We start from the raw sequence: 27,030 nt of genomic DNA on the forward strand, positions 1-27,030 counted from the left end.
AGGCTGGGAAAGCGGGCGGCCGCCAAGCCCCGCCCCTTAGCCCCGCCTCTTAAAGGAGCCGCTCCCAAGCGCAGGCTGGGCGCTACAGCCGGTCCTGGCTTTCTGCTGAGAGTGGTTGGGTTCTTGTCAACTTCCCTCTGCTGCGCTTCCGGTCTCCCCTTGGTGCCAGAAGTCTTCTTTACTGTTTGAAATGACATTCCTTTGTGAGGGTTTTCTTTTTTTTTTTAATCCCCTAACACTTGTTTTTACTATATGAAAATGTACAAGAGGAAAATCACGCGTGATTGATCACGGTGGACCTGGGCTGTAATAGAGGATGGGCTGAAGTGGGAATTCTGCCGTGATAGAGAATGTGTGCGGGGGTGTGGCTCAGTGGTAGAATGCTTGCCTAGCATGTGAGGAGACCCGGGTTTGATCCCCAGCCTTGGAGGGGTGGGGAAGGAAAAAAAAAGATAGATAAATGCAAAATGAGGTGGAAAAGGGAACATTTCCTTAGGATGAGAGATCGATTAGGCTGGCAGCCAGGGTCTGCTGTACAACTTGTAGCCACTTCTGCCTTTGGCAGCCTCCCTGAGCTTGTAGGGCGTTTGCTATTTAACTAAGAAGAAATTTAAACTATAAGGATAATTTATTTATTATTATTATTAATTCTTTTTTTTTTTTACCATTTATCTTCAACTACAAATGTACGTATCAGAGCATTTAGGCTGGGGTTGTAGCTCAGTGTTAGACAAGTCTAGCCTGATTGAGGCTCTGGGTTCATGCCACAGCACCTGGGGGTGGGGAGAGGCCTGGCCTGGTGGCTCACCCCTATAATCTCAGCAATTTGGGAGGTGGAGATTAGAAGGATCATGGTTTGAGGCTAGCAGGACCAAAGAGTGACGGAGGGGCAGGGCGCAATACTGGGGATTGAACTCAGGACCTGGCCTGGCTAAAGCACTTAACCACCTGAGCCACAGTCCCAGTCTAGCTGGTGGCCTTTTACCTGGCAGAAATAGAAGCTGTCATGGAGTGTTGGCGGGGAAGGAAAGGCCAGTCAAAGGTTTGGGATAAGTTTCATCTCCAAATAAGAAATGATTCTGTACTCTTGTCCCAGGTGTAAAATCTTGTCATTTTTGTTGAGTCACATGTTCTCTGCAAGTATGACGTATTTCAAACACGTCTACCAACTGGTAAGTATAAAAGTCTCAGACCAGTTTTTCAGAACAACCCACAACCTGGTCCTGGTGTATGAGATCCTGTGAGACCACAGAAAGGCAGACACACCCAGTATGGATCACACAATGCAATTTATTGGGGTCCTTACAAAGTTTTTTTGGGTGGTACTAGAGATTGAACTCAGGGCCTCAAGCTGCTCTACCACTGGAGCCACGGCCCATGTTCCTTTTACTTTCAGCTTGCTTTTCAGATAGGGTCTTGAACTTTTACTCAGGCCAGCCATGGACCCAAATCCTCCTACTCCCACCTCCTGAGGAGATAGAATTATAGTCACGAGTCACTACACTGCCTTGCTTTTTTGGGGGGTGGAGTGGGAGGTAAGACTGGTGTCTTGAACTCAGGGCTTCACACTTGCAAAGCAGGTGCTCTACAGTTTGAGCTGTACCTCCAGTCCATTTTGCTCTGGTTATTTTGGAGATTGGGTCTCTAGAACTATTTGCCTGGGTTGCTCTCCAACCTCAACCATCCCAATCTCAGCCTCCCAAGTAGCTGGGATTACAGGAGTGAGCCACCAGCATCACACAGCCTTATTTTTGAGATTGGGTCTTGCTATCTTTTTTCCCAGGCTAGCCTTAAACCTCCACCCTGCTGTCTCTGCTTCCTGAGTTATTGGTTGGCTTTATGAATGGAAGCATGGTGCTGGGAACCAGCAAGACCATTGGATCCCCTCAATTTGGGTCAGAAAGAGGGGCGTATGTATGACTCAGAACAAAAGTGATTTCATCCTGGCTGAAACGGACCAGGCTTATCTTATGATAATCTGAAGAGTAAGGCACAGCCCTGGTGCCAGGGTCCTCACGGTTTGCTGGGAAACTCCCCAGGAAAAACCAGCCTCAGTTTCTCAGGGGCGATCACGACCATTTTCAAGAAAGATGGCTGCAGTTGTGTCAGGCTGGATCCATACACCAGTCTTAATATTTGGGGGCGCTCACTGGCAATAGGACATTGTAAAACAAAATGATTTATATGCTAAGGTCTTGCCGCTTGTATAAATATTTGCACACAGTGTGTACTTGTGCGTTTCAGCAGTGGGCCAGGGGTCCTGACATTCCTTCCTTTTTCCTATAAATGAAAAAGAGTCACAGTGCGTGACCACTGAGAAATAGATGTGTAAAGTGAGCTTCTATCAGGGTGATGCAAAGTTAGACACTGAAAATATCGAGTACTTTGAAACAAACTACTTTCTTCGTCTCTCCCTGCAGTTTGGATGCAGTATGTGTTTACAGTAGGCTTTGTGAGCTTTTTTTTTAAATGGTGTTGGAATTTGAACTCAGGGCCTTACCACTTGAGACATACTCCCAGCCCATTTTTGCTTTAGTTATTTTTCAGATAACGTCTCATATTTTTGCCCAGAGCTGTTTCAACCAAGTTCCTCTTATCTACACCTCCCAGATACTGGGATCATAGGCATGCATCATTATACCTGGCTTCAGTATTGAGATAGGGTCTCACAAACTTTTTGCCTGGGCCGGCTTCAGATAGTCATCCTCCTACCTATGCCTCCGACGTAGCTGGGATCATAAGCCTGTGCCGCCGTGCCTGGCCAGCATCCATTACTCTTTTCAAAATTAGGATCTGTTCATTGTAGAGGGGCTGCATTGTGACAATTCCAGATGGGCTTGTATTGCACATAGATTAGATCACCCACCATCTCTCCCTCGACCCCTCCCCACCCCACTTACAGCAATCGCAAGAGATTTTTTTGCTCTAGTTCATAGCATATGTGAAGTCCATCCTCCATATTCCCTCCCCTTCATCTCCCTCATTCAGCTCCTCTCCCACTAGCACCCCACACGCTGTACACATTTTACTTGGGCTGTGTGCACACCTGTGTCCCCACTACAGAGTAATGACCCATGGGTATGGCCTAACCCTGTCCATTTCTCCATTTATCCCTGCCCAATCAAGTGGTTGATGGAGAATTTGGCTCATGAGATGTGTTAATTCCACCACCTTTTCTCAGACCTCTCTTTCCATCCACCCATGTGCCCTGGTGCAGAGGTTGCGGGTCCAAAGGTTTTCTTGAATGAACGAATGAATGAGTGAACAAGTGAGTGAATGATTGAAGGGAAGATTCAAGCCAAATGCCATTACTGATTACTTCATTGATACAACACAACAATAAAAACACTTTTAAAATGAACAGAACTTAGCTGAGTGCTTCACGAATGGTGACAATTTGATTAGACCCTGCCTTCAACAGGTGTCTAATGGGACAAGAATCCTGGATATCCGATTACAATGAGACTTCACCGAAGTTTTGCTGGGTGGCAGAAGCTGGCATATCGGAACACAACGGTTTTGTGCTTGGTTTGATTTGGTTGGGTTTGGTTTTTGAGATGGGTGCTATGTTGCCCGTGCTGGACTCAAAGTCCTTATAACCTGCTACCTCCACCTCCTGAGTGGCCGGGATTACAAGTGGGTCCCACAATGCCCAGCTAGGTTTGGGTGTGTAAACTGACCTTCAGGGTAGGTCATGTTTTCCCTGACCTGCGGGACACGGTTTATGGGGTCATCTTGCCTCCAGTGAGGGGATTGCTGTGCCCACAGAGGACGTGAGCTTAGCCTAATCATCAGCCCATGATCTTAGAGAGACGCCAGCTTTCACCTTACCAGATCATCGCCGCCAGCCTCACCACTGACACACGAGCCATGACTCGGGAGGACAAGAAGCTTGGGTGGAGTTGATTCTGGACCTGTGCTCAGACTGTTTGATCTCAGGGCTGCACTGACCAGTGTCCCCTCTCTCTTTTGGTGCCTCTGCAGCACAAGCTGCCACCTAGAGTGCAGGTACATGGCTACTGCCCCTGGTTACAAAGTGTGTCCTGCCAGGGGACAACAGGCCCCCAAACTGTTCTATGAATAGAAAGTGGAGGAAAATATGAAATTAGATCCACATGGCTATAACAGAAAGTTTAATATGCATCATAAATGTTAGCAGATTCTTTTGAACCCCAATGCAAGTGTTCAGAGGCAGAGCCTTGGGAAGAGATTAGGCTTGAGGCTCCTGACACATGGACAGTGTGTGTGCCTTTAGAGAGGAGCTTGAGGGGCTGGGTTCAACCCTTCCACCCACCCATCCTGAGAGGACACAAAACAAGGTGCCACGTCACAGGGGAGGGCTCAAACTCTCCACGCAATGATTGTTATAAATTTGAAAAGTTCCTTGAGGCAAACCATTGTGGGTGACAGCCTGCCATGATTGGCCCACTCCGTACTGCTCCTCACAGGGCCTTTGTGATGTCATAGAGCAGCATGTATTTAAGGGCCCGAGTGGGCTGGCTTTTGTCCTTTTACTGCAGGGAGCTCGTTGGGTGTGACCTGCTGGACTCGAGCGTTGTGAGAGACTCCATCCTGACAGTTTGTGACCTACTGCGCACCGTGAGCCGCTAGTTACTTCACGTCGTCCGGTAAGGGGTTTAGGGTTTGGTGTTTTGAGTTTATTCTTGTTTATTTATATGTCGTTTGTGTTTATTCTTGCTCGCTTTTTCATTTTTTCTTTATGTCTCCCCATTTTTTCTTTTTCTCACACTTGATTTTTCTTAGTCATTCATACTTTTATTTCCTTTCATTTTCCTATTTTTCATTGTTATTTCACATATTTTATGTGTGCTGGATAAGGTATTTCATATTCTGTTTCCCTATATGCTTAGAATGCACTTGAATCAAGTTCACCCACTATTACCCTGTCCCATCCCCAACTCATTAAAATTCCCATTGTACCTTCTTGTCCTGCGTTGTCCACCTAGACTCCACAGGAATAAAACAGGCAACGTTTGTCTTTGGGGGACTTGCTTGTTTCACTAAACCTCATGTCCAGGTCTATCCTTCAAGTGTAGACATCATTTTGTTCTTCTGTATAGCTGAGTAAACCTCCACTGTGGTTGCAGGTGACAGCTTCTGAGCCATCCATCCACTGATGGGCACCTAGGCTGACTCCATAGTTTGGCAATTGTGAGCGTGCAGTGATCAGCCTGGGTATGCAGGGTCTTTGTCCTAAGGTGACTTTGATTCTTCTGGTATCCACTGAGAGGTGGCATATCGGAATTCATGGAAGGCTCCATTCTTAATTATTTCAGCCCCATCCAATTTCCGCAGGGGCTGCACTAATTTACTTTCCTGCAGCTGGGAAGCCGTGGGCTTCCTTGCCAGCGTGTGTTGGTTTTGGATTTCTTCCTGGTAGTCATGGTCACTGGGCCACCAGGGAGTCACAGTGCAGCTTTGAGCTGCGTCTCCCTGATGGCTAAAGATCGTGGACCTCTTTCTAGGCGCTTACGGCCATGCGGACATCTTCATTGAGAAGAATTTGTCCCCTGCATTTGGCCCTTTTCTTGATTTTGGTGCTGAGGTTTGAACTCAGTACCTGTGCTTCCAAGGCAGGCGCTCTAGAGTTGAGGTGTGCCGCCGGCCCTTTCTGCTTTTAGTCATTTTTCAGAGAGGGTCTTGCTGTTTTGGGCAGGCTAGTGTCAGTCTGTGATCCTCCATCTGCCTCCAATGTAGCTGGAACTACAGGCACATGCAACAATGCCTAGCGTTTCAGTGAGATAGAGACAGTGTTTACCCCTGCTGGCCTCTAACCATGGTCCACCTCATGCCCTCTCCCGACTAGCTGGGATTACAGCTGTGACACACCATGACCCTCGTGATTTGCTCTTATATTGATTGGGTTATTTGCTCTTTTGTTGTCTCGGTTTTGGGGTCTTTAAGGATTCTAGATATTAATTCCCTTGGATGAGTAGAAGGCCAAGATTTTCTCCCGTTCTCTAGGCTCTGTGTTCATTCTGTAGTTTGTTTCCTCTGTGTGCCATAGCTGGAGAATTCCACTTGTCAGTCAGTTCCCACTCTAATTTCCTGGACTGCTGCAGTCAAGTAAGTACTGGGTGCTTACCCCTTCGCCTGGGGCTCTGCCACTGGATGCCTATTCGGAAATTCATGGCAAAGCTTCGACCCACGTTTTCCTCCAGCTGTTCCCAAGTTTCTGTCTTAACTAAGGTCTCTGGTCCATTTTGAGTTCTTTCTGCACAGGGTGTGAGATGGGGACCTGCTTGCGGCCCCAGTGTGGATGTCGAGTTTTGCCAGCACCATGTGTGAAGGGCCATCTTTCTTCCAAAGTACGTCTTCGGCTCCTCTGTCAAGAATCTCGTGGCCGTCGCTTCGTGGACGTCCTTCTGGGTCTTCTCTTCTCTCTCCCAGGTCTCTGTCTGCTTTTGTGTCAGTACCATGCTGCTTTTGTCGTGATGGCTCTGTAGTGTAGTTGAAAGTCAGGTATTGTGGTACGTCCAGCATTGCTCTTTTTGCTGACAATTGTTTGGTAATTTGGGATCTTTCATTTGAATTTTAGCGTAGATGTTCCTACTTCCATGAAGAATGACATTGGATCTGATGCAGGCTGCATTGAATCTGCATCCCAGTTTGGGGAAGATGGCACTTTGCCAACAGCGTCTGTCAGTCCGTGGACACAGGAGGTCTTTGCATCTTCTAGTGTCTTCTCCCATTTCTCTCCTCCATGCTCTGTACTCGTCAGGACAGAGCTCCTCCCCTGCCTTCCCGAAGTGTATCCTAGGTGTTTCTTGAGGCGCTTGTGAATGGGATTGTCCTGCTCACTTCTTTTGCACCAGGTTTCTTGCTGACGTACGCAAAGGCTACTCACTCTCCTGGTGACTTTGTGTGCCGCTGCTTGGCCGCAAGCGCTTCTGAACTTGACGTGTTTTCTGGTGGAGTCTTCGCCTCTTCTGCATTGGATCATGGTAGGTGCACACACGGGTAATTTGCTGTCTTTGCTCTTTATTGTCTCCCTCTTATTTCTTTCCTTCCTCTCCGCATCGTTGAGGGTTTCTGCATCTCTGTCTGCCACAGAAACTTGCCCACATCTTTCTTTTTGTGCTTTTATCGCTGTCTGGTTTTGAAATCAGGGTAACAGTCCTGCCTTTCTGTAAGGAGCGCTGATGTGTCCCATCCCTTTGCTTTTCGTGGAAAAGGCTGGGATCCGTGTTAGCTTTCCTTTCAAACTGGTAGAATTGAGCAGCGTATCCATTTGGTGTCCTGGGCTTTTCTTTGTAGGGGGTTTGTGTTACTCTTTCAAAGTCATTCACTCATTTTTGAATTGTGCAGGTGTTTTGGATAACGTTGGGTTCATTTTGGTAGGTCCTTTCCTGTGTGTCTCAAAACATCCATTTCTTCAAGATTTTCCAATTGACCTGAATCTAAGCTTTCACCATGTTCCCTAATGGTCGTCTTGACTCCAGTGGTTTCTCTTGTCATCTCACCTTTCCCGTGAATCATGTCGTTAACTGTGTTTTCTCTTTCTCTGCAGAGTTTTGCTAAGTATTTGTCAATTTGTTTATCCTTGCAGAGCTCAGCTCTCGGGACCATTGACTTCTCTGTGGTGGGATAGTTTGCCTTTCCTTTATTTCAGCTCTGGTCTTCATTATCCTTTCCTTTGGCTTTTGGGTTTAATTTGTTCTTATTTTCCTAGGACCTTGTAGCACCTCTTGGGTTCTTTGTTCAGGGATCTCTGGCTTTTGAGGGAGGTGTTTCTAGTGATACACGTCCCCAGTGAGCCACTTTTAATTCATATGCGGTGTTGTTTGGTGTTTCCACTGAAGAGTTCTGGTGACGAGAAGGACACGGGATGGAGCGGAAGGTGAAGAACAGCTTTTTTGGTGAGAACATCGTCACCAAGCATTACACAATTCTGCACACCCTTGGCCAAGGCGGGTTTGGTGAGGTAAAACTGGCCCAGCACAGAGTTACAGGAGCCCAGGTGGCCATCAAAATTGTTTCCAAAGGGGAGCAGAGCTTCACCTCCATATCCTCGGAGGTGGCTATAATGAAGTCTATAGAGCACCCAAACATCGTGCGTTTATTTCATGTGATCGAATCAAAAAAATCGGTGTATATGGTGATGGAGTTTGCCTCTGGGGGAGACCTCCATGACTACGTCTTGGAGAAAGGCCAGGTGGAGGAGGGGGAGGCTCGCAAATTGTTCTATCAGATCACCTGTGCACTGAGCTACTGTCACAGCAAGGGCATTGTGCATCACGACCTCAAGCCAGAGAACATCTTGGTGGATGGCAGTGGCTCAGTGAAACTCAGTGACTTTGGCCTCAGTGCCATTGTCCAAGCCGGGGAAAAATTGCTCATGTTTTGTGGCACTGATGTTTTCTGGGCGCCTGAACTTTTTGATGGGAAGGCCTACGAGGGGCCTCCCGTGGACGTGTGGAGTCTAGGAATGACTTTATATTACATCCTGACGGGCTCGCTCCCCTTTAGCGAAGACACCACCTGTGAGCTGGAGCAGCAGATCAGGCATCTGACGTTCCAGTTTCCAGCATGCCTGTCTGCAGAGGTGCAACAACTGACCCACTACATCCTGACTGCCGACCCCAGAGGGAGGCCCACTGTGGCTGATATCATCCAGCACCCCTGGTTAAAGGCAGACCAAGAACAGAGGCAGGAGATACCCCCCACCCAATCCTATCGCAACGTCTTGGGAACGATGCGTGGACTGGGGTATCATTCCCAGGAGATCAGGGACTCTCTAATGAAAAAGTCCTACAATCATATTATGGCTACCTTCCTCCTCCTCCAGCATCAGACACCACAGGGGGACAGTTCCAGCAGACAAGAGGAAGAGGTCAAGGACTGTGACGATCCTCCTTGCCTGCCCCTGACAGACCCTGTCAACTCCTTCCAGAGGCGACTCAGTGCAACTGCCCTTCACTCCGTCATCAAATCGGTAGCCCCGGAACACCAAAAAGGTGGCGATAGGCAGAAGGGCCGCAGACCAGCCTCGTGGCCTGCTGTAGCCACCTGCAGGGGACCCACGAAGGCCAGAAACATCAGAGCCTCCCACTGCGGCATTCAGGATGCCCGGCATGATACCAGCGATGGTCAGAAGGGAGAGCGAGGCAGCGTGTCCAGTGGGCTGCCCCCCCGCCCCCCCACCCTGGGCGCAGAAAGTCCCATCACCAGTGGGCAACCCCAGAGTGGCACGATCAGGCCCACTCAGGGAGATGATGACCATGGAGGGACCACGACCTTCAGGAAGAAGTGGAGGAGAGCTGCCCGTGGCCTTGCCAAATTCGTCAGGGGCCTCTGTTGTTGTTGTGTGCTGGTCAGCAAGAGAAAAAGTCAACTTCATGCTTTTGGAGAGACGGGCCAAGGGTCAAGTAAGTGTGGCGGGTGAGCAGGGCTCCTGCATTTTATTCTGTCTGCCGTTAGTAATGTCAGTTTGCATTGAAAACCCCAGGTGTATACATTTGTGGGGTGCAATGCAAAGGTGAGGTATACCTGCACGCTGTGGGCTGAGGGAGTCACTGTACTCAGTCGTCTGTCACCGCACAAAGTCCTGCTGGGTCCCATTCTGTGGAGTCTAGGCAGTAGGACAGAGGTTACCTGAGGCTGGGGTGGAGAGGGTGGCAGGGAGGGGAGGGAATCTGTGGACCAAAGGGGACAGAGTTTTCCCACAGGAGGGGTCAGGTCGGAGAGGTGTCGCACAGCGGGGTGACTGTAGTCGTGAAGAAGGTCCTGTGTATTCATGTCAAAGTCACCGAGAGTCCATTGCACACGTCTCCCTGCCTCTCGAGAGCACAGAGTAGATCCTGGCGTTGGGGTGTGTGAAATCCTTCGTGTGCAGGATGGGTGAGATGTTCTAAACGGAGGCTGTGCTGATGGTTACACAACTCTGTGAATATGCTAAAAGTAACTGCACGAAAACAGGCAACAGCCTCAGGTGTGGTGGTTCGGCACTAGCCGAGTTTGTGGGAGGCCCTGGTCCCACCCCGACACGAGAAAAAAGGAGGAGTGTATGATTTGCAAAGAACCCTTCTGCAAAGCCTTGAACAAAAATTATTTTCACAAATACCACAGTCCTTGCTTTTCTTTTTGTCACACTGGGGTTTGAACTAAAGGCCTGGCTGGTCCTTGCTCGGTTGTCGCTCTGCCACTGGAGCCACACCCACGGCCCTTTTGTGCTTAAGCTATTCTGCAGGTAGTGGGTCCAGGATTTCCTTGGGCTGCTGTTGGACTAGCTGTGCCTTTCATCACAGTGAGACAACAGGTGAAACACCATGCCTGGGTTCTTGCTTGAGATGGGGTCTTGCTAAATTTGTCCTGGCTGAACTTGAACTCTGTACCTCCCTTGATCCCGCTCCCCAGTACCTGAGACTACAGGCATGCCTTAGCGCCTGGCCCACAGAAGTAACTTCCACAGGTACAAAAATCTTTGCAGGAAGATGGTCCACCCTCGTTACTCACAGGGCTACTACAAGTAGGCCAGCTCACAGACGAGCAGCACCCTCCGTAGCTGTTAGGATCTGTGTGTTTACACTTTGAACGGTCGGTCACGTGGTTATCACAAAGATGGTTACTGTACCTAAAAGACGGTTACTGTACCTAAGTATTTGGTGAATTTTCTGCCTTTATTCAGTCTGTTCCCAGTAGACAGAAGATTTTTAAAAGTCTTCTGTTCCTAGTAAATAGATTTTTAAATCTGTACCTTCATTTTTCAACCCATCTCCATGAACACATTTGCTAATTCAAATAAGTAGAAAGGTGACAAGTTCTTACAATTCAAAATTACAATGTGAAACATGTGGCACAGATTTGTAATCCCAGTTGGTGGGGAGGTGGGTGGAGTGGACTTCAAGGAAGGCAAGTCTGAATGTTGTGAGACCTGGAAAAAGATGGAGCCTCCCCGCAGCAGTTGAATGTCTGGCTGGCATCCATCTTCAGCCCTTTTTACAAATGACCAAAACAGAACTGATTCAATGCAGAGACAGAGAGCTGTTCCTTTGTAGAACTGTGGGTGCCGATCAGCTTTCTTTCTGCTACACCTTTCAGATGACTCTGACTGAGAAAACCGATGGCCTTTCAACATCTCGGCCAACTCAAGATCCAAGCAGGGACTCGTCCAGGGAGCCCAGGAAGGAGGCTGAATACAGGTGGTGGACGCCAGGGCCGGAGGGCGTGAGCTCCTCCCGTCACCCAGCACACAGATGTCTGGCGTGAAGTGCCATGTAAGTTCAGCGAGTGGCGCCTGGCAGCGTGCCCCAGGGCCGCAGCTGCAAACATGGCTGCCGAAAGGTCTCCCACGAGACTTGTCATTTAGGACCTCAGCGGACAGGTGGTGATGTCCTGATGGAAAGGCAAACAGCGTCAGGACGTTCCATTCCTATGCAGGTTGGCCTGATGGCCTCATTGCCTGCCTCTCCCAGCCCACACCAAGCTCAGGGTGGGTTCCAGAGCTGGGTGTTCCAAGGTCACAATGGATGGGGCTGCTCACGGATGAGTTCATGCCCCCTGACTGGCTAAGTAAGGATGAGCTTGGGGGGATTTGACTTTCCTCTTCTCTTGACAAGAACTTGTCAAACTTGGGAATGAAGCTGGAGTTTCACTACCACAGCACCCCAGACCTTCACACTGACTGACTTACTGTGTGCTGCTGGGTCACACATTTTCTCAGGTGGGCCCTTTGCCCGTTCTAGGAAATTGCTCCACCTTAGCTACACCACCTGTACCCAGAGCTACATTTACTTTTCAAAGGATGTGAGAAGCTGCCAAAAAGACACAAAATGTAACAACTGCCCCGGAACCTCTCACCCTCTAGCAAGGGAGCTTTCATTTTCATTGCGAGGGACAGACCAAGGGCCTCACAGTTGCTCGCCCAAGTGTGGGAGAAGGGGTCTTCTGGATTACATGTGAGCACCGCCGTCTCGGTGCGAGAGCTGTCAACATGACTGACCAGAGGCACCGCCCGAGCTGAAGTGAGAGTAAGACACCAGTTCTTCATCTGATGGCAGAAAGCCTACTGCCACTGTTAGTTTCCTCCTGGGAAGTGGGGCACAGTTTCTAAAACAAGTGCCCCCCTGCACAGATTCCTCCTTGCTGCCTGTAAGTATATGGACACATAACCAATGGGTGGTGGCCTAGGCAGGCCAGCATGTGCCGGTCCCCACTGCTCTGTAAGGGCCCCAAGTAAAACTCATTCATGGACAAGCAGCCTGCCCACCTGCCTCATGGCCCTAACCGTGGTGGAGCCACTTCCACGTTCAACTCAGAGACACGGGCAAGCGGGAAACCCAGCTCCTGCTCTGGGTGGGCTGTGTGCATCTCTCTGCCTTCCCAGGGTGCAACTCGGCCTGCATGTCTGAGGACTTGAGTGCGGTTTCTGTTCTGTGGCTGCCTCTGCCCAGGACTTCTGGATCTCCAGCCCCCAACAGGGAATGGAATCAGCGTGCATTTCCACCGACAGTCATAGGAAGGTAAGTGGGAGGGGGTCCCACACAGACCCATAGACATGAAGACCCCCTTCTGTGCACCTGCAAATTTCCCAAGCAGGCGTCATGGGGTCCTGCCTCTGCAGCAGGATGAGAGAAATAGGAGGTGTGGGGGTGGGGAGACCCTTCTGTCATGTCTCCTTTGCCTCAATTTCCTTATGTGAATCAAGGGCACTGACCACTTCCCTCCCGAGGATTCACCCTGAGCCCGCTGCCTGCCCCATGCCTCATATTCCATAGGTGCCCACTAGCTACCTCCTGAATAGAGATGGTGCCAGCCCAGCTGGTCAGTGTGCCATGTCTCTCAGGACTTTAAAGGCTGAACGCTGAGTTCGGCCGTCCTGGAGCAGGAGCTGAGGCGGTATTGCTGTGCAGATGAGAGACTTGGGTGGGGAAGGTGGGTTGTCCCAGACGTGGACCCTGGGAGGTCACAGCTCACACTGTGACAACGGAACCATTCCATCTACTTGCCACTGACGGGGCAGCTGTGTGTCCACAGGTTCCAGAGAAGTGAGCACTAAGGTGGGGGTGACAGGGAAGCCCCCTCGCAGCGTCGGGTCAGCAGGCTCGGTTGAAGGAAAGCCTTCATCACAGGGTTTCAGGCAGGGACGCTGAGGGGGACAGCTGCCATCATTGCCCTGTCCCCGATCCTGTGACATTTCACAGCCAGCTCTCTAAGCATGCTGAAAGTCTAGAGGAGAGGCTTGAGCCACAGCCAAAACAAAAGGAGCCTCACTGCAGTTTCTCAACAAACTAAAACCACCTGTTCCCCCAGGTGGCCTGCTGAGTGTCCTGGGTGAGGACGCCCGCCCACTTCTGGGCAGCACCCACACTGGCCTGGAAAAGCTGCCCCCCAAAGATGCTTGCTGAAGATATCCTGTGAGTCATGTCACCCTGTCCTGCCATGGAGTCCTGCCAGCACTGAGCCGAGGGCCTGACCACTGTGAAACTCTGCTCACAGGGTCTGCTCCGCCTGGCCCTCTGTCCTCCGACCTGGCCTTGCTCTGTGAGAAACCCCAACCCCACGCTTCTCTGCTGTCCCCAGGCACAGATGCTCCCTGGCTGTGCCTCTGACAAGGCTCCTCGGAACTGCCCACCAGACAGTTGTACCTCTAGCCAGTGTCAAACACCTGAGAACCCCAACATCCTAAGGCAGAGAGCTGTGACGCACCCATTAGCAAGGTCCGAGCTTTAGGACATTGGTCCTAACAACTGTTTTCAAGCACCAGTGGTCCTGACCCCGTAGGCCCCACAGCTGTGTCACAGGTTGCTGTCAAGTCTGGTGGTTCCAAAGACCTAGGCCCTCGAGCTGTCACAGCAGGTCACCACCCCTTAGGACTGACAGCTGTAACTGAGTCAGCATCAGCGGGGAGGGGCTGCACATACAAGGCCCTGGAGTTTTAACACTCATGGTGTCACCTGTGACTCTGGGTGCGGTTGGCCAAAGAGCTCTAACACAGACCGTGTTGTGGAGACCGATGGCGTCGTCACCCTAGGGGCCAGCGCTGTGATATTATCCAAGGTCCAAAAGCTTTCACGACTTCTTACTTTGTAGAGCTGGGGGGTGCCAAGCAAATTTTAGTTTTAGGAGAGCCTTCCTCCGGCAGGTGCTGGCAAGGACTCCTTCCATCACCGTCCCGTCGCCAACTCTGGGACAGAAAGGCAGTATCCCTCTGACAATGTCTGAATTCCTACAGGAGAGTCTTCAGCCCCATGCCAAGGAAAACGAGCCCCATTTCAGTTTCTCAGTAAACTAGTTCCCACCCCTCACCTCCAGGTGGCCTTCCGACTGTCAGCCCAGGGTGAGGACCCCAGCCTGTCCTAGGCAGCACTCAGCTGAGCTTGGAAAGGTTGCTGCCCCGAGTCTGTTCCTGACATGGCACCCTATCCTGGCATGGCGTTCTGCCGACAGGCTCTGCTGGATGACCCCAGTCCACACAGTTCTCATGGATGGACTGGGCGCTGAGTCCAGGGCCTGCACTCTGTGACCCTCTCTGCTCACATGTTCTGATACCCCCGGGCCTCTCTACCACCCAGCCTTCTCTATGAAGATCCCCGGGGCTTTTCTGCTGCACCATCCCTGTCCCCGGGTGCAGCTGCTCCCTGGCTGTTCCTCTGACAACTGCCCTGATTTATCTCCCCAGCTCCCCGGCCAATGTCATGGAGGAGGACAACCAGGTGCAAACCAGACACGATTTCCTTCGTGTATGCTAACAGGTATGGGTTGGGCCCCTGTTCCACAAATTGGTAGTTGAGTTGATCCAGGTCCATGGGCTGAAAGACTCAGTTTCCCCAGAGGAACGGCAGCAGGTGGGGATCTTGGGTACATGGGGCTGGATTAGAGAGAGAAGGGAAGGGGTGTGGAAAGGAGGGGTGTGGGGAGTAGAAAAAAGCGGAAGCTGGACATGGGGAGAGGTCTCCATGGGGAGCAGCACTGGTTCAGGGAGCCTTTTTCTTTCCAGATCCAGTGTTATGTACCAGAGCTGAGGATATGGGGGGAGACTGCACCCACCTGCCCTAGCAGTCTGCAGAGCAAGCATCCTAATGTCCTTGGGCTGAGTAAAGGTACCTCTGTGTCCTTGCAGTGTGCCCAGGGCGATTTGATGTCTGCTTAGGAAATCCTGAAACCCCCTTGCCTGACCACTCCATGCCACTGACTCCTCTTCATCCCTCTTAGCCTTCCGACAGATTTCTTTTCTTATGAAATCCCAGATGCTCTTTCCCGGAGAACACTTTCCTCACTTTGAGAACAGACATCCCTATTTTGATTAAACTCATAGGGTGTCTCTCCGTATGTTTTTCCACATTCAATGCACTCTCCAAATCTCTTTGTTGCATAGCTTCCATCACTACTAATTAATTCTGAAATAGATTCTAAATTCTTTCCACAGGAGACACAACTGTGAGCTATCATGCTTGGTGAAACAAGGAGAGATTCTACATTGCACATTTTTTCAAATGCACACCCTCTGTCTTCCAGCAGGTCTTGGTTGTTGATGTCGACAGCTTGCCTCAAATGCTTGCCTTCAATGTCCTCTACTAGGTCACCAGCTTTGCAGACTTCTCCTGAAAAGAAGCACAATTAAATAAACCTTGTCAATTTGAACACACAAGCTACCGAATGGGAGTGGTATCTACATATTTCATTTGTGGGACTGATTCTCACTTAGGACCACTGTCCACAAATAAAACTAATTATGAGTGTATAGGGCTTGCTTTCCTTTGATTTTTTTTTTGCACACATGCACACATACATGGGTGGGGAGATGTGTGGAAGGAGGAGGGTGGGCAGGAACTCAGTAGTAGTGGAAAAAGTGAGTAAATCCACACTGAACATAAGCACCTTTGTTACTTTACAAATAGTCAATCTTTGGTAGGAAAGGTGAAAAAAAACCCAAGAAATTATGAGCAGAGTGTAAAGTCATTGAAAGGGTGCTGATCCAGGAAGAAGTGGGATGATTTGGAGGAAAAGGGTCAGTGGGAGAATAATTACTGGGCACATGTGCAAAGGTAACTTAATATTAAGTATGGACTACGTCTGGGAGAAATGCATCAAAATTTATATTAAATGGCAAGACATCACTGCATACCAAGATGACCACCCTAGATTCTTCCCACATCTTTGTCTCTCTACACTGCTGTAAATTTCCTACCATTTAGAGAGACCTCACAACCAGGGCTTAGAAGAGTTTATGATACAAAGTGAATGCTCATTATGTTTAATTATAAATTTCCTTTCAATGTGATGACTACAATTTCCCCAACTGGTCACGTCCCTATCACAATACTTTTTCTGAAGACAAACAAGAGTTTCCATACTCCTATGTTGCATCTGGTGTAAAGCCTTAAGCATCAAGTTCCTAAAGCTGCCCTACAACTGGGATGACCATTTTCTAAAATTTGACATTCTACTCACTCACCTGGACAACTGTGAGAGGACAAGTCACCTTCTATCATCCATGGCTCTTCTCCCTGCTCCAACCTAATGATCACATTTGGTTTGGTAACATCGTACCCTGTTAACAAGAAATGCAGAGGTACTTGGACTAGCTGGCTGACTTCAGAAATCGACTGCAGAAGATGCTGCCACCCATGCTATACAATAAAGACCCCATTTTTTACTTATCAAAATCAGAACCTTCCAATGGAGAGGTAAAAATACAAAACTTGACCTCTGCCCAAAAGGAACTAAAAAGAGCTTACCATTTGTTTCCTCAAACTCAAGAAGAGTCTAAATTTCAAGTGTTTAGATAGCAAGCGGCCTCACCCACGGAGACGAGGTTGCTGTAGTTCTCCAGCATCACGTCCCTGTACGTGGTCTTCTCGTCAGCGTCCAGCTGCTGCCACTCCTCCTGGGTGAAGTCCACAGCCACGTCCTTGAAGGACACCGGTTCCTGCAACGGCAGCACAGAGTTGAGTGACATGAAAAAGGCACTGGAGACAAGATTTTCTCAAGTTCACTGGTACAGTTAACTGTGAACACTGAACAACTTAACAAACGATATTGGAGCTTGACTACCTTTGAGGTTTTCAATATGTAAGAAACAAAAATTAAAATCAAAACACAACTGAGTTCCCATTTTGCAACTAGACTATGTGAGTTTTGGGGATACAAGTAAAACCCCACTCCCATTCTCAAGACAGTGACAGCCTAACGAGGAGACACATATAAACAAATACATGTGTTTTACTCCTTGTCACTTTCTTGGGTCTTCTTTGCTGGCCATTCCCTCCCCTTTCAGATCCCTTCATGGTCCTCAGCACTCGACTAAGGCTTTGTCTCTTTCCTTCTCATCACTATCCTGGTGCTCTCACCCAGTTTCAGCTCTCAGATCCTTTTTGCCTCTTTTATTTGCATAGCCAGTTACCTCTGGTTAACCGCATTGCTAAGTTTTTTTTTTTTTTTTTTACTTAGAGTTTCAGCTTAACATCTTTATTTATTTATTTTTTGTGGTATTGGGATTTGAATTCAGGGCCTACACACTGAGCACTCCAACAAACCTATTTTTTCTGTGATAAGGTTTTTTGAGATAGGGTCTCATGAACTACTTGCCCAGGCTGGTTTCAAACCACAATCCTTCTGATCTCTGCCTCCTGAGTAGCTAGGATTACAGGTGTGAGCAACTGGCACCTGGCAACATCTTCTTTTTGAGGGGGTACTGGGGGTTGAAGACATCAGTGCTTTGTGCTTGGAGGCAGGTGCTCTTCCACTTGAGCCACCCCCCCAGCCCAGCTCAAGCATCATATCTCAAACATTTTATTCTTGCAGCAATATATAGTTTGAATGAACACCTGAAGTTGTTATTAGCGTGATATACGAAGAAGATTAACAAACACAACCCAAACTACTTCAACTCTATGTTCCAATTAGGCTTCACAGATCCAATTAATTTAAAGTCCCGAAAGGTGAACTGTGTATTCTACAGGATTAAGGAAGAAAGGTGATGATGAGGTATAAAAAGTACCAGTGAAGTAGCATCAATATTTAAGTGTTTAGCGAAGAAGAACAGGTCAAAAGATGCCAAGAAGGCACATTCCCAAAGTCAGCTTCTGACAATAACAGTAATAACAATTAATTCTAACTCAAGAGAGTAAATCAAACATACACAATTATTTTCCCGCCTTGAAAATAAGTCCAACTCAACAAAAAAAATTAGTTCCATTCTACTAAGAGTACCGGAACACAGAAGTTCTTCCACCAGCAGTGTCTCATGCATATCCTTGATGTACAGAGACAAGAAGGAGACCCAAGAAATCAGAGCCTTGGGACACACACTGTATCCAGGCTGCCTGTAGCAAAGTGGGCAGTCTCCAGTAGAGCCCTTGAAGACTTGAGGCCAATTAACAGGCTGGGGCTCCAGTAGGAACAGAGATTGATGACAGGAAAATGAGCCACAGGACCCGAGCAGTTTGCTTGGTACCTGGGGTCAGTTTACAGAGCAGCAGGACAAGTGCTGAGTCTGCAAGAGAAACCTCTGGCAGCCAGATGTCATAGAGTCCATTATCAGGGCGACCATGTATGCACTGTCCAAAGAGAAACCTCTGGGTGGGACACCAGGAATGCAGGTGCAGTCCAGGGCTGTCTCAGCAAACCAGAGTATTTATTTATCCCTAGCCACACTGTACGTGGATCTTCCCATACAGCAAATGTAGAAAACCCTTGTTAACGGAAAGCAATTTGAACAGATTGACTTGGCTGCTGCTTTTCCTCTTCTAGGAAAATGAAGTGATGGCCATCTAACAAGGTGGCCTCCCAGACAGCTCTCATACTCCGCAGCCATGGTCTCCAGAAATGAACCAGGCATCAGTTGGGGTAATCACTGGAGCACATTCACACTGGCTGCTCTTCGCTACAAACGGCAAAAGAAAAGCAAGACTCACTGGCGAACTGAGGAAAAGAGCATGAATGAAAGAGCAGCATCAATATGAGTGATCAACACCAGTGGAACCAAATTCATACAGGAAGCAGAACTCAAATTATGTCTCCTGACCCATATTTTTAAATAATTAAAACAAGAGCATTGGGCAAAGAATGCTTAGAACTTAGAGACTGGATTGTTTAAAAAAAAAAAATCCTCACATAAGAATCTTGTTTAACAAAGGGGACACAGAATAGTAACTCAGGAACTTTCTCAGAAAATAAGAAATGGAAATGAATACTGAAGTCGGGATTTTCCTCAGTGGAGAAAAGACGCACACTCTCACTAAAATCAGGAGCGAGGTAAAACACTCATTTCCTCCAACGGGAGGAAACAGCTAAAGGAATGAAACCAAGGAGAAATGACTCTCATTTGCAGATGACATTAAAACTCAGAGAACTGACGATGAGACCAAATCCATAAAACAACTGTCATGTCACAGTGCAGGTAACATGGAAATCAACAGCCCTGCTCTCATAGAGTAAGAAGATGCAACCCAAATGCACACAGGGTGTTTCTACTAGGATATCTTTACTCCTGAAAGGTATGCAGGCAGAGAGGAACAAATGGAATATTCCTTACTCTTGGACAGGTCAACTTAATAACATAAAGGTGTCAGTTACCCTAAGTTACTTTATGGAAATATGATCCTAACAAAAACAACAAGCTTACTCCTGCAAAGACACAAGGTCCAGAATTTGTTCCAGATGACACAGAAGTCCATACTGGGAAGGGAGGAATGGAGAACAGCCAGGAAAATTGTAAATGGAAAACAAGCTATGAAAGGGGCCTAACAGTACTAGGTTTTAAACATGGCCTCTATGATTAAAACAGCTTGGTAGGGCTGGAAGTGTAGCTCAGGGGCAGAGCACATGCTTAACATGCACAAAGCCCTAGATTCAAAATCCAGCACCAAAACCAAAACAAAAACACCCCAACTTCCCCCACCAAACCAATGAAAACAAACAAACAACAAAAAAACCCGAAAGAGCAGAAAAAGAAAAGTGAATCTAGAAAGACTTTTCTGATTAGGTGATAACAGGAATGTCCCAATCATTTGTGCTATGGTTTGGGTGTGGCCTAAGTGTCCCCCAAGAGTGCACTGTGATTAAACGCTTGATCCCCAGGTGGCACTGTTAGGGGGTGGTAGAACTTTGGGGAGGTGGGACCTAATGAGAGGTCCTTAGCTCAGAGGCTGTGCCCTCAGAAGGGACTGAGGGACACCAGACTCTGACTTTCCTATTTGGTAATGTGAGCTCCTAAACATATAGCTCAACTGTGATGTGACACAGCCCAAAATGGAGCTGTAGCCTCATCACACCCATGAACCTTCAAACTGGTGAGATAAGCAACCTTTTTTCTTTACAAGTGAGCTGCCTCTGGCGTTTCATTGCAGTCACACAAGACTGATTAATACAAATTTGTTAAAGCAAATGCTAACCACTTGGACATGGATCAAACTGCATCCATACCTCACACCATAGAAGAATAAACTCCAACTCCGACTGGGTCAGTGATCTAAATGTCAAAATGAAACCTTACAAGAAAAGAAGGAACCAGGTGGATTTCTCTGTAACCTCCATGTGGGGTAAGGCTTTCTAACTATGACTCAAACATTAAGACATGTGCTTTTAGTGGTGATGAACTAATGGACTGGATTTACCCTCCTCCTGCAACCCTCCCACACACAGAAGCAATGGTTCTCAAGACACTGGTCCCTATGCAGTGAAGGACGGTGACCCATCAGAGGTGGAAACAAGGACCTCTCCAGACTGTGGAACAGGGGAGAAGGGGCAGAGCTTAGGAGAAGGAGGTGAGAGTGGGAGAAATAGGCAGGAAAAATATAAGCTATGAGGAAGAAACCAGTGAATAAAGACTAGCTCAGAAATGGCTGAGATGTTATAACTAGTAGAGAACATCAGAACAGTTTATAATTGTATTCCACATGTTCAAAAACTTGAGTAGAGACCCAAACAGAACTGTTACTGGTGAAAAGTATAAAATCTGAGGTGAAAATTACACTGGACAAGATCAATGGCATTTCAGGGATAAATAAAACAAAACATGAAAACAGAGTTATTGAGGCTGTATAAAATGAAACCGACAGGAAAATTGAAATCAAGAATATTTGGGGGGAGAGGGGGTTTGTGGGACAATTTCAACCAGCAAAGGAAGGTGGGGAAGTAATGAGGAGGAGAATTCCCCCAATATTGATGAAAACCACAAATGCAAAAATCCAAGAAGTTCAACACTCCCCAAACAAAGAAAATTGAAGAAGGTGACACTACGACACATCACAAGAAAACTGTTCCAAACCAGTGAGAAACAGAAAAGTTGAAAAACAGCAATGAAAAAAGAGGGAACATATTATATACAGAGGAACAAAGACAGGTGAGATCAGATTTCTTTTGGAAACACTACAACTGAGAAGCGGGGGAGGAATACATTTAAAGCATTTGGGGAAAAACTCCAGCAAAAATCCCCACTAAAGCAAAGGAAAAATGAGGATATTTCTGACAGAGGAGCTGAAAGATTTCCTCACCAATTAGAAATGTTAAAAGTCTTCAGAGAGGAGTGAATGATAGCAAATTAAACCTGGTTCTATACAAAGGAACAAAGAGGACTAGAAATGGTAGCTGTGAATTCTCTCATTAGGTAAAACTCCTTAAAAGATCATTATTCAGCAATAGTGTAATGACCAAAGGGAGGAGACATGGAAGTACCTGTTGTGAGCTCTTATGTAAAGCAGTGTATTTCTGGAAGGTAAACTATGATACATTAAAGTTGCATACTATAAATCCCAAACACCTAGCAGAGTAACAAAGTAGTGTTATAGTTAAAGGCCCAACAGAGGACGTAAGATGGCATAATAAGAAACATAAATCAAGGGTCTGGGAGTTTGGTCAGTGGTAGAGGGCTTGCCTAGCATGTATGAAGCCCTGGCTTCAATCCCCAGCACCTGCAGCAAGACAAAACACAAAAAACAAAAGGAAGGAAGACTTAGAAGAAATATGGGACAAATAGAAACAGAACAGACTCTAACCTCACCAGATACAGTAACAAACACATTGTACAGCAGTGGTCTAAGCATCCCCAACCAAAAGGCAGAAATTGTCAGAGTAGATAAAAACAAAGCGCAAGGCCCAGCTGTACATTACCTATAAGAAAAGCGTGCTCAATGCAAAGACGCAAACACACTAACAGCAGAAGGTAAAGTAAGATGTACTATGCCCACATCACTCAAAAAGGACTCAGTGGCTTTTTTCAACAGCAAAGTGGTAATTGAGAAAAACATTAAAATCTTTTTTCTTTAAATGCAGTGCTGGACATTAAACCCTGGGCCTTGTGCACTCTAGGCAGACATAATCTTGAAGGTTTATCCAAGTAATAAATATAGGAAGCAAAAACTGACAGAATTCCAAAGAAAGCAACAAAGTAACTGCAGAAGATTTCATCTGCCCTTCACAAGTAGCAGAAAGTCAGCAAAGACAGAGAACACATGGACAATGCAGCCGATTTCATCAATCTGATGTCATCAGCGCTCACACACACTCCACCCCACAGGAGCAGGACATTCGTCTTCTCTAGTGTGCAGATCCTACTCTAAGCCAGAAATCTAAGTTTTCATGTAGTGTTCAGCCAGAAATTCACAATCTAAATGCAAAGCGTGAGCAAACATCAGGGAAACCTAATCTCAAAGACTTTTTAATAAAATAACTGGCCTATAATTCTTCCAATAGTATAATGACACTGAGAAACTACTCCACATTAAATAGCCTTAAAAAAGCATGAAAGCTAAGTGCAGTTCATAATCCTGGACTGACTCTTCTACCAGAAATAATGACTGCCATAAAGGAAAATACTGGGAAACTAGCAAAATTGGAAAATGAACTGTACTTTAAATGAAGTACAATTAGAATTCTCTAATTGTGCCATTGATACGTAAGGGAATGTCCTTGCCTATAGGAGGGATAATCTGAAGCATTACATGGCAAAGAGGCACGACACGTGGCACCCTCTTTCAAATGGTACAGGAAATATGTGCATGCATAAATGTGTATGGACACACACACAGAGGCAAATGTGGTAAAATGTTAAGAACTGAAGTTTCTGAGCAAAAAGAATGTGATTTCTTTGCAACTCTTCTGTAAATCTCAAATTATTTCTACATAAAATACTGATTACAAACAAATGCTATCAAATATATGAGGTATTTCAAAAGGACTTGGAAATCAACTTAAAGGGGTCTTCCCTGCCCGCAGATGGAACCACTTAAATATCCAAGTGATCTGCAACTTCACGTCACCTGAGCTACTTGAAATTTGGTGGAGCACTTGCCTAGCATGTGAGAGCCTCACACTTGCCAGGCAGGGGCTCTGTACCACCTGAGGCACACTCCCTGCCCTGTTTGGCTTGAGTTATTTTTTGGATAGAGTCTCGTTTTTGACTGGGGCAGCCTTGGACCAGTCCTCCTACTTCTGCCTGTTGGTAGCTGAGATCTAAGGTGTGTACCACCACCATGCCTGGCTTGACGTTGAGGTGGGGTTGCAGTAACTTTTTTTTTTTTTTGGCCTGGGATACTCCACTCTGCCTCTGGAGTAGCTGGGATTACAGAAATGAGTCACTGTGTCCAGCCAACATGAAACATTTTTAAACCCATGGCCTCATGATAACCAGCCAAAAAACCAAAAATGCTACTCAAAATTTTGAAAACTATCTTCCTGTCTTCCAATATACAACAAAAATGAAGTGAAGCTGAGTTTCAGATAAGTACTCTAGCTTGTAAATGAGGAAGAAAGGGTAGAATTAGTGGACTGCCATTCTGCCTCCCAAGGGAATCCATAGACTGTGGCAATGATCATCAAGCAGAAGACGCTCACCTCACAAAAGCAGAGCCAGGAGGGTGACAGAGACCCCGCAAGAAAGGAAGCAATGCCATGAAAAACAGTCCTGACAAAAGAAGTGAACTTAATCGACCTGATCAGACTTCCAGATCAAGCTACCAAGTGTTCAAGGCATAAAAGGAATTAAAAAAATTCGCTAAAGGTAACACTATGACAACACATTCCAAACTGAGAAACTGAGGATAAACAAATTAGTTTCTTCAAACAATAAACAGCAGAAAGAGACATATTAGGGGAACTATCAATAAAACATTTATCTTCCAACTGCAGCGTGTGGATGTCACCGTATACTGAGAGAAAACATACCAAAACTTTTCTAGAAAACCGAAACACCAGACATTATATATTCAAAAAGAATGGCATTGTGGGTAGTCTCCACTCTGTTAAAGAAAGACTGGCTATCACTTACAGACAAATACAGAAATACATATTTTTTTGTGTCTGTCTTTTTTTTTCCCCCCAGTACTGAGGATGAACTCAGACGTGCAGACAGGGTAGGCAAGTGCTCTCTAACACTAAGCTATATCCCCAGTCCCCAGATGAGTTTTTTAAGCTCCCCACCCCTACCCCCGGAGTAAAAGGAGAGATGCCCAGAGTAAAAGGAGAGATGCCATGAAGGAAGTACGACTTTGGGAGCAACAAATGTCAAAGCAGATGAAGGGCCGTATGAGGCAAGGACTGGAAAATGTACACTGGATTTGCCTGTTATTAAGTCATTGGTATTCTTTACCTACAGATTCAGGAAAGTGGTAAAGATGTAACCAAAATACTGAGAAATGAATGTGAATAGGAAGTGAAAAAATCTTTGTTAGTGAATATTCTTGCATTGTTTGCTGTCCAACCCAAACAGACAGAAATATGGACCCAGGGGAGGAGAAGCAGGTCAGTAAAGGATGATCAGGTCATGCCCCCATGATCCTGATTTCATCCCTGGATTAAACAATTTGGTCCACAAAACAAACAAAAAACAAAGACAAAGAGAAGTCATGCACCACAATAGTTTATTAGGAAAGCTATCTGCAATTATACCTACTTTAACAAAGAAAAATCTTTAAAACTCACAGGTAACAACAATGGTGTCTTGTAATGTCTTCATTTTCACTGATGATGTAATGGATGTTACTTTCCTTTTTCTATGACTATCTAGCCTATCAAGCCAGGCATTGGGGATGCACACCTGTAATCCTAGCTACTCCGGAAGCTAAGATTGGAAAAATTGTAGTTCAAGGTCAGCTGGGTAGAGATGGGGGAGTTTGGAAAAAAAAAAAAAAAAAACAGCAGAGAGCTTAAAAGAGGAGGATCTCAGTATTCACTCTGGCAAAAAGCAAGACTTTATTTCCAAAATAACCAGTGCAAAAAAGGGCTGGAGGTGAGGCTCCAGAGGTAGAGAGCTGCTTAGCAATCTTGAAGCCCTAAGTTCAAACTCCAGTTCCACAAAAAAGGAAAAAAAAAAAGTGCTACTTGGCAATAGCTTCATTAGCCCTAAACTATCACTCACCTGCACCAAACACCTTACAAAAGGCTCTCAGTGCTGATTTGCTTCTCTGACTGCATTTCACTTGATAATATCTTTTATCCATTTCTACATTGTCATTTAAAGAACAGATCCTTATAAACCTCCTCAAATGTATTACGAAGAAGAGGGAAAGAAAATATACACAAACAGGAACACTCACCTTCAATCTGTTCATTTTCTGCTGCTCTTGGGAAACTGTAGTCTATTGAGGGTGGACCTAAGGGAGGAGAAGCAGGTCACTTCAGTCAGGAATTATCTAGCTGAACCATCAAACGGAGTATACCTACTGAAAACTCAAGAGGGGAAAAAAACCAGTGACAGTCAGGAAACACACACTTTTTAAATTCTAAATCATCAGGTGATACAGGATGGCTTAGACACTCAAAGTTGAATATAAGCCTTGACTCCCTTTCTCAAATGCTCTGCCACTATTAAACACAAGGCACAAAAACCGAAAGTTTTCTTGGGATGTGCATTCATTTTATTATTGTTTGGTTTGGGTTGTGGTGTTGAGAATCGAAACACGGCCTTGTACATGCCCAGCTCAAACTCTTACCTGCGAGCCACATCCCAGCTTACTGGCTCTTCAAATTGCTTAAAATCAAAGAAGCCACAGGAATTGAGAATTTGAGCTCTCAAAAATGGAATGAATGCCTGGGCATTGTGGTGTACACCGTAATCCCAGCACTTGGAAAGCTGATGCTGGAAGATCATGAGTTCAAGGCCAGTACCAGTCACACAACAAGATCCTATCACAAAAAAGGGGGTAGGGGTGTTAATGGGCATAAAGAATGGTTTGGTTTTTAAAGTACCCGCCTAAACTTGGCTGATGCTGTACTTAACTAAACCGGACCACAGCGGACAGAACACTGCAGTCCCGTTAGCACTGCGACCAACAAACCTGTGACCTTAACCTTGGTCAAGTCACCCATCTTCCCCAGCCCAGTGTCTTCCTCCTCCATCGATCCAGGCAAAAGAGACTTTTCCTGCACTACACCGGGTGACTCTACAGGACAGAGCTGGGGGAGTGGGGGGTCAGCAGACAAAGAACAGAGGTGCCCATGACGTTTAGACCCGGGGATCCTGGAGCGGGGACAGCTGGGGGAAGGGGTGTGGGGGTGCGGAGTCAGGACGTCATTCCCGGTCCTCACAGCCCCTCACGGAGCGCCGTGACCCGTGCAGCCCGCCGGGCCTCCGTCCCCGGGGCCGCGGAACCTGCGCTGCCCCCTCGCTGTGCCCGCGCGGTTGCTGCAGCAGGCCGCGCTCACCCGGCCCGCAGGTCCCGACCTCCCCACCGCCCTGGGGCTCCCAGGGCCTTCGGGACAACTTCAGGCCGAACGTCCCTCCCGGGGCCCAGTTCTGCCGTCCTCGGCACTCACCGTCCGGCTGCGTCCGCCGAGGATGCCGCGCGCCGGGCCCGGTCCAGCCGCCGCCGCCCGCCGGGTCCTCCGCCGCGGGCTCTTCGCTTCCCCTTCGCGCCTCCGCCGGCCCACGCGGACCTTGACGCGCACAGTAGCACCCGCTTAGTGCCCGCCCGGTCGCTCGGCCCTCAACCCCGCTAGCAACGCTGTTCTCACAGACCAGAGGACCAAGTCTGGGAGCGAAGGCTGCAAGTAAACTGGGACAGACAGGAAGCGAGGGCAGTGCAGCAGCCGTGCGCATGCGTGAACGCTCACGCAGAGAGAGGCGCGCAT

At 47.3% G+C, this 27,030-nt stretch overlaps 2 protein-coding genes across 2 annotated transcripts; one reads left to right on the plus strand and one right to left on the minus strand.

Annotated features, from left to right (window-relative positions):
• The first annotated feature begins 7,849 nt into the window (after positions 1-7,849).
• Positions 7,850-9,406, plus strand: LOC109685319 (sperm motility kinase 2B-like). Its single transcript, XM_020162107.2, has one exon. It carries the CDS (start codon positions 7,850-7,852, stop codon positions 9,404-9,406), a length of 1,557 nt encoding a protein of 518 aa, XP_020017696.2.
• A 1,215-nt stretch (positions 9,407-10,621) lies between these two features.
• LOC141424151 (RB-associated KRAB zinc finger protein-like) lies at positions 10,622-26,964 on the minus strand. Its single transcript, XM_074076966.1, has 5 exons — positions 26,716-26,964; positions 25,497-25,553; positions 16,765-16,891; positions 16,418-16,513; positions 10,622-15,563 (listed from the first exon to the last, which is right to left on the minus strand). Exons 2-5 carry the CDS (start codon positions 25,509-25,511, stop codon positions 15,196-15,198), a joined length of 606 nt encoding a protein of 201 aa, XP_073933067.1. The 5' UTR covers positions 25,512-25,553; positions 26,716-26,964; the 3' UTR covers positions 10,622-15,195.
• Between the last annotated feature and the right edge of the window lie 66 nt (positions 26,965-27,030).

The sequence above is a fragment of the Castor canadensis genome, chromosome 6 (genome assembly GCF_047511655.1).
Source record: "Castor canadensis chromosome 6, mCasCan1.hap1v2, whole genome shotgun sequence".
Classification (NCBI taxonomy): Eukaryota; Metazoa; Chordata; class Mammalia; order Rodentia; family Castoridae; genus Castor; species Castor canadensis.

Excerpts from the sequence above, each read along its gene's own strand:
- LOC109685319 (XM_020162107.2), top strand. The coding sequence starts at position 7,850 with ATGGAGCGGAAGGTGAAGAACAGCTTTTTTGGTGAGAACATCGTCACC.
- LOC141424151 (XM_074076966.1), bottom strand. Across the intron at positions 16,514-16,764 it reads CAGCAACCTCGTCTCCGTGG|GGTACGATGTTACCAAACCA; the intron begins GTGAGGCCGCTT and ends TCTTGTTAACAG. Across the intron at positions 15,564-16,417 it reads GTCCTCTCACAGTTGTCCAG|GAGAAGTCTGCAAAGCTGGT; the intron begins GTGAGTGAGTAG and ends GCTTCTTTTCAG.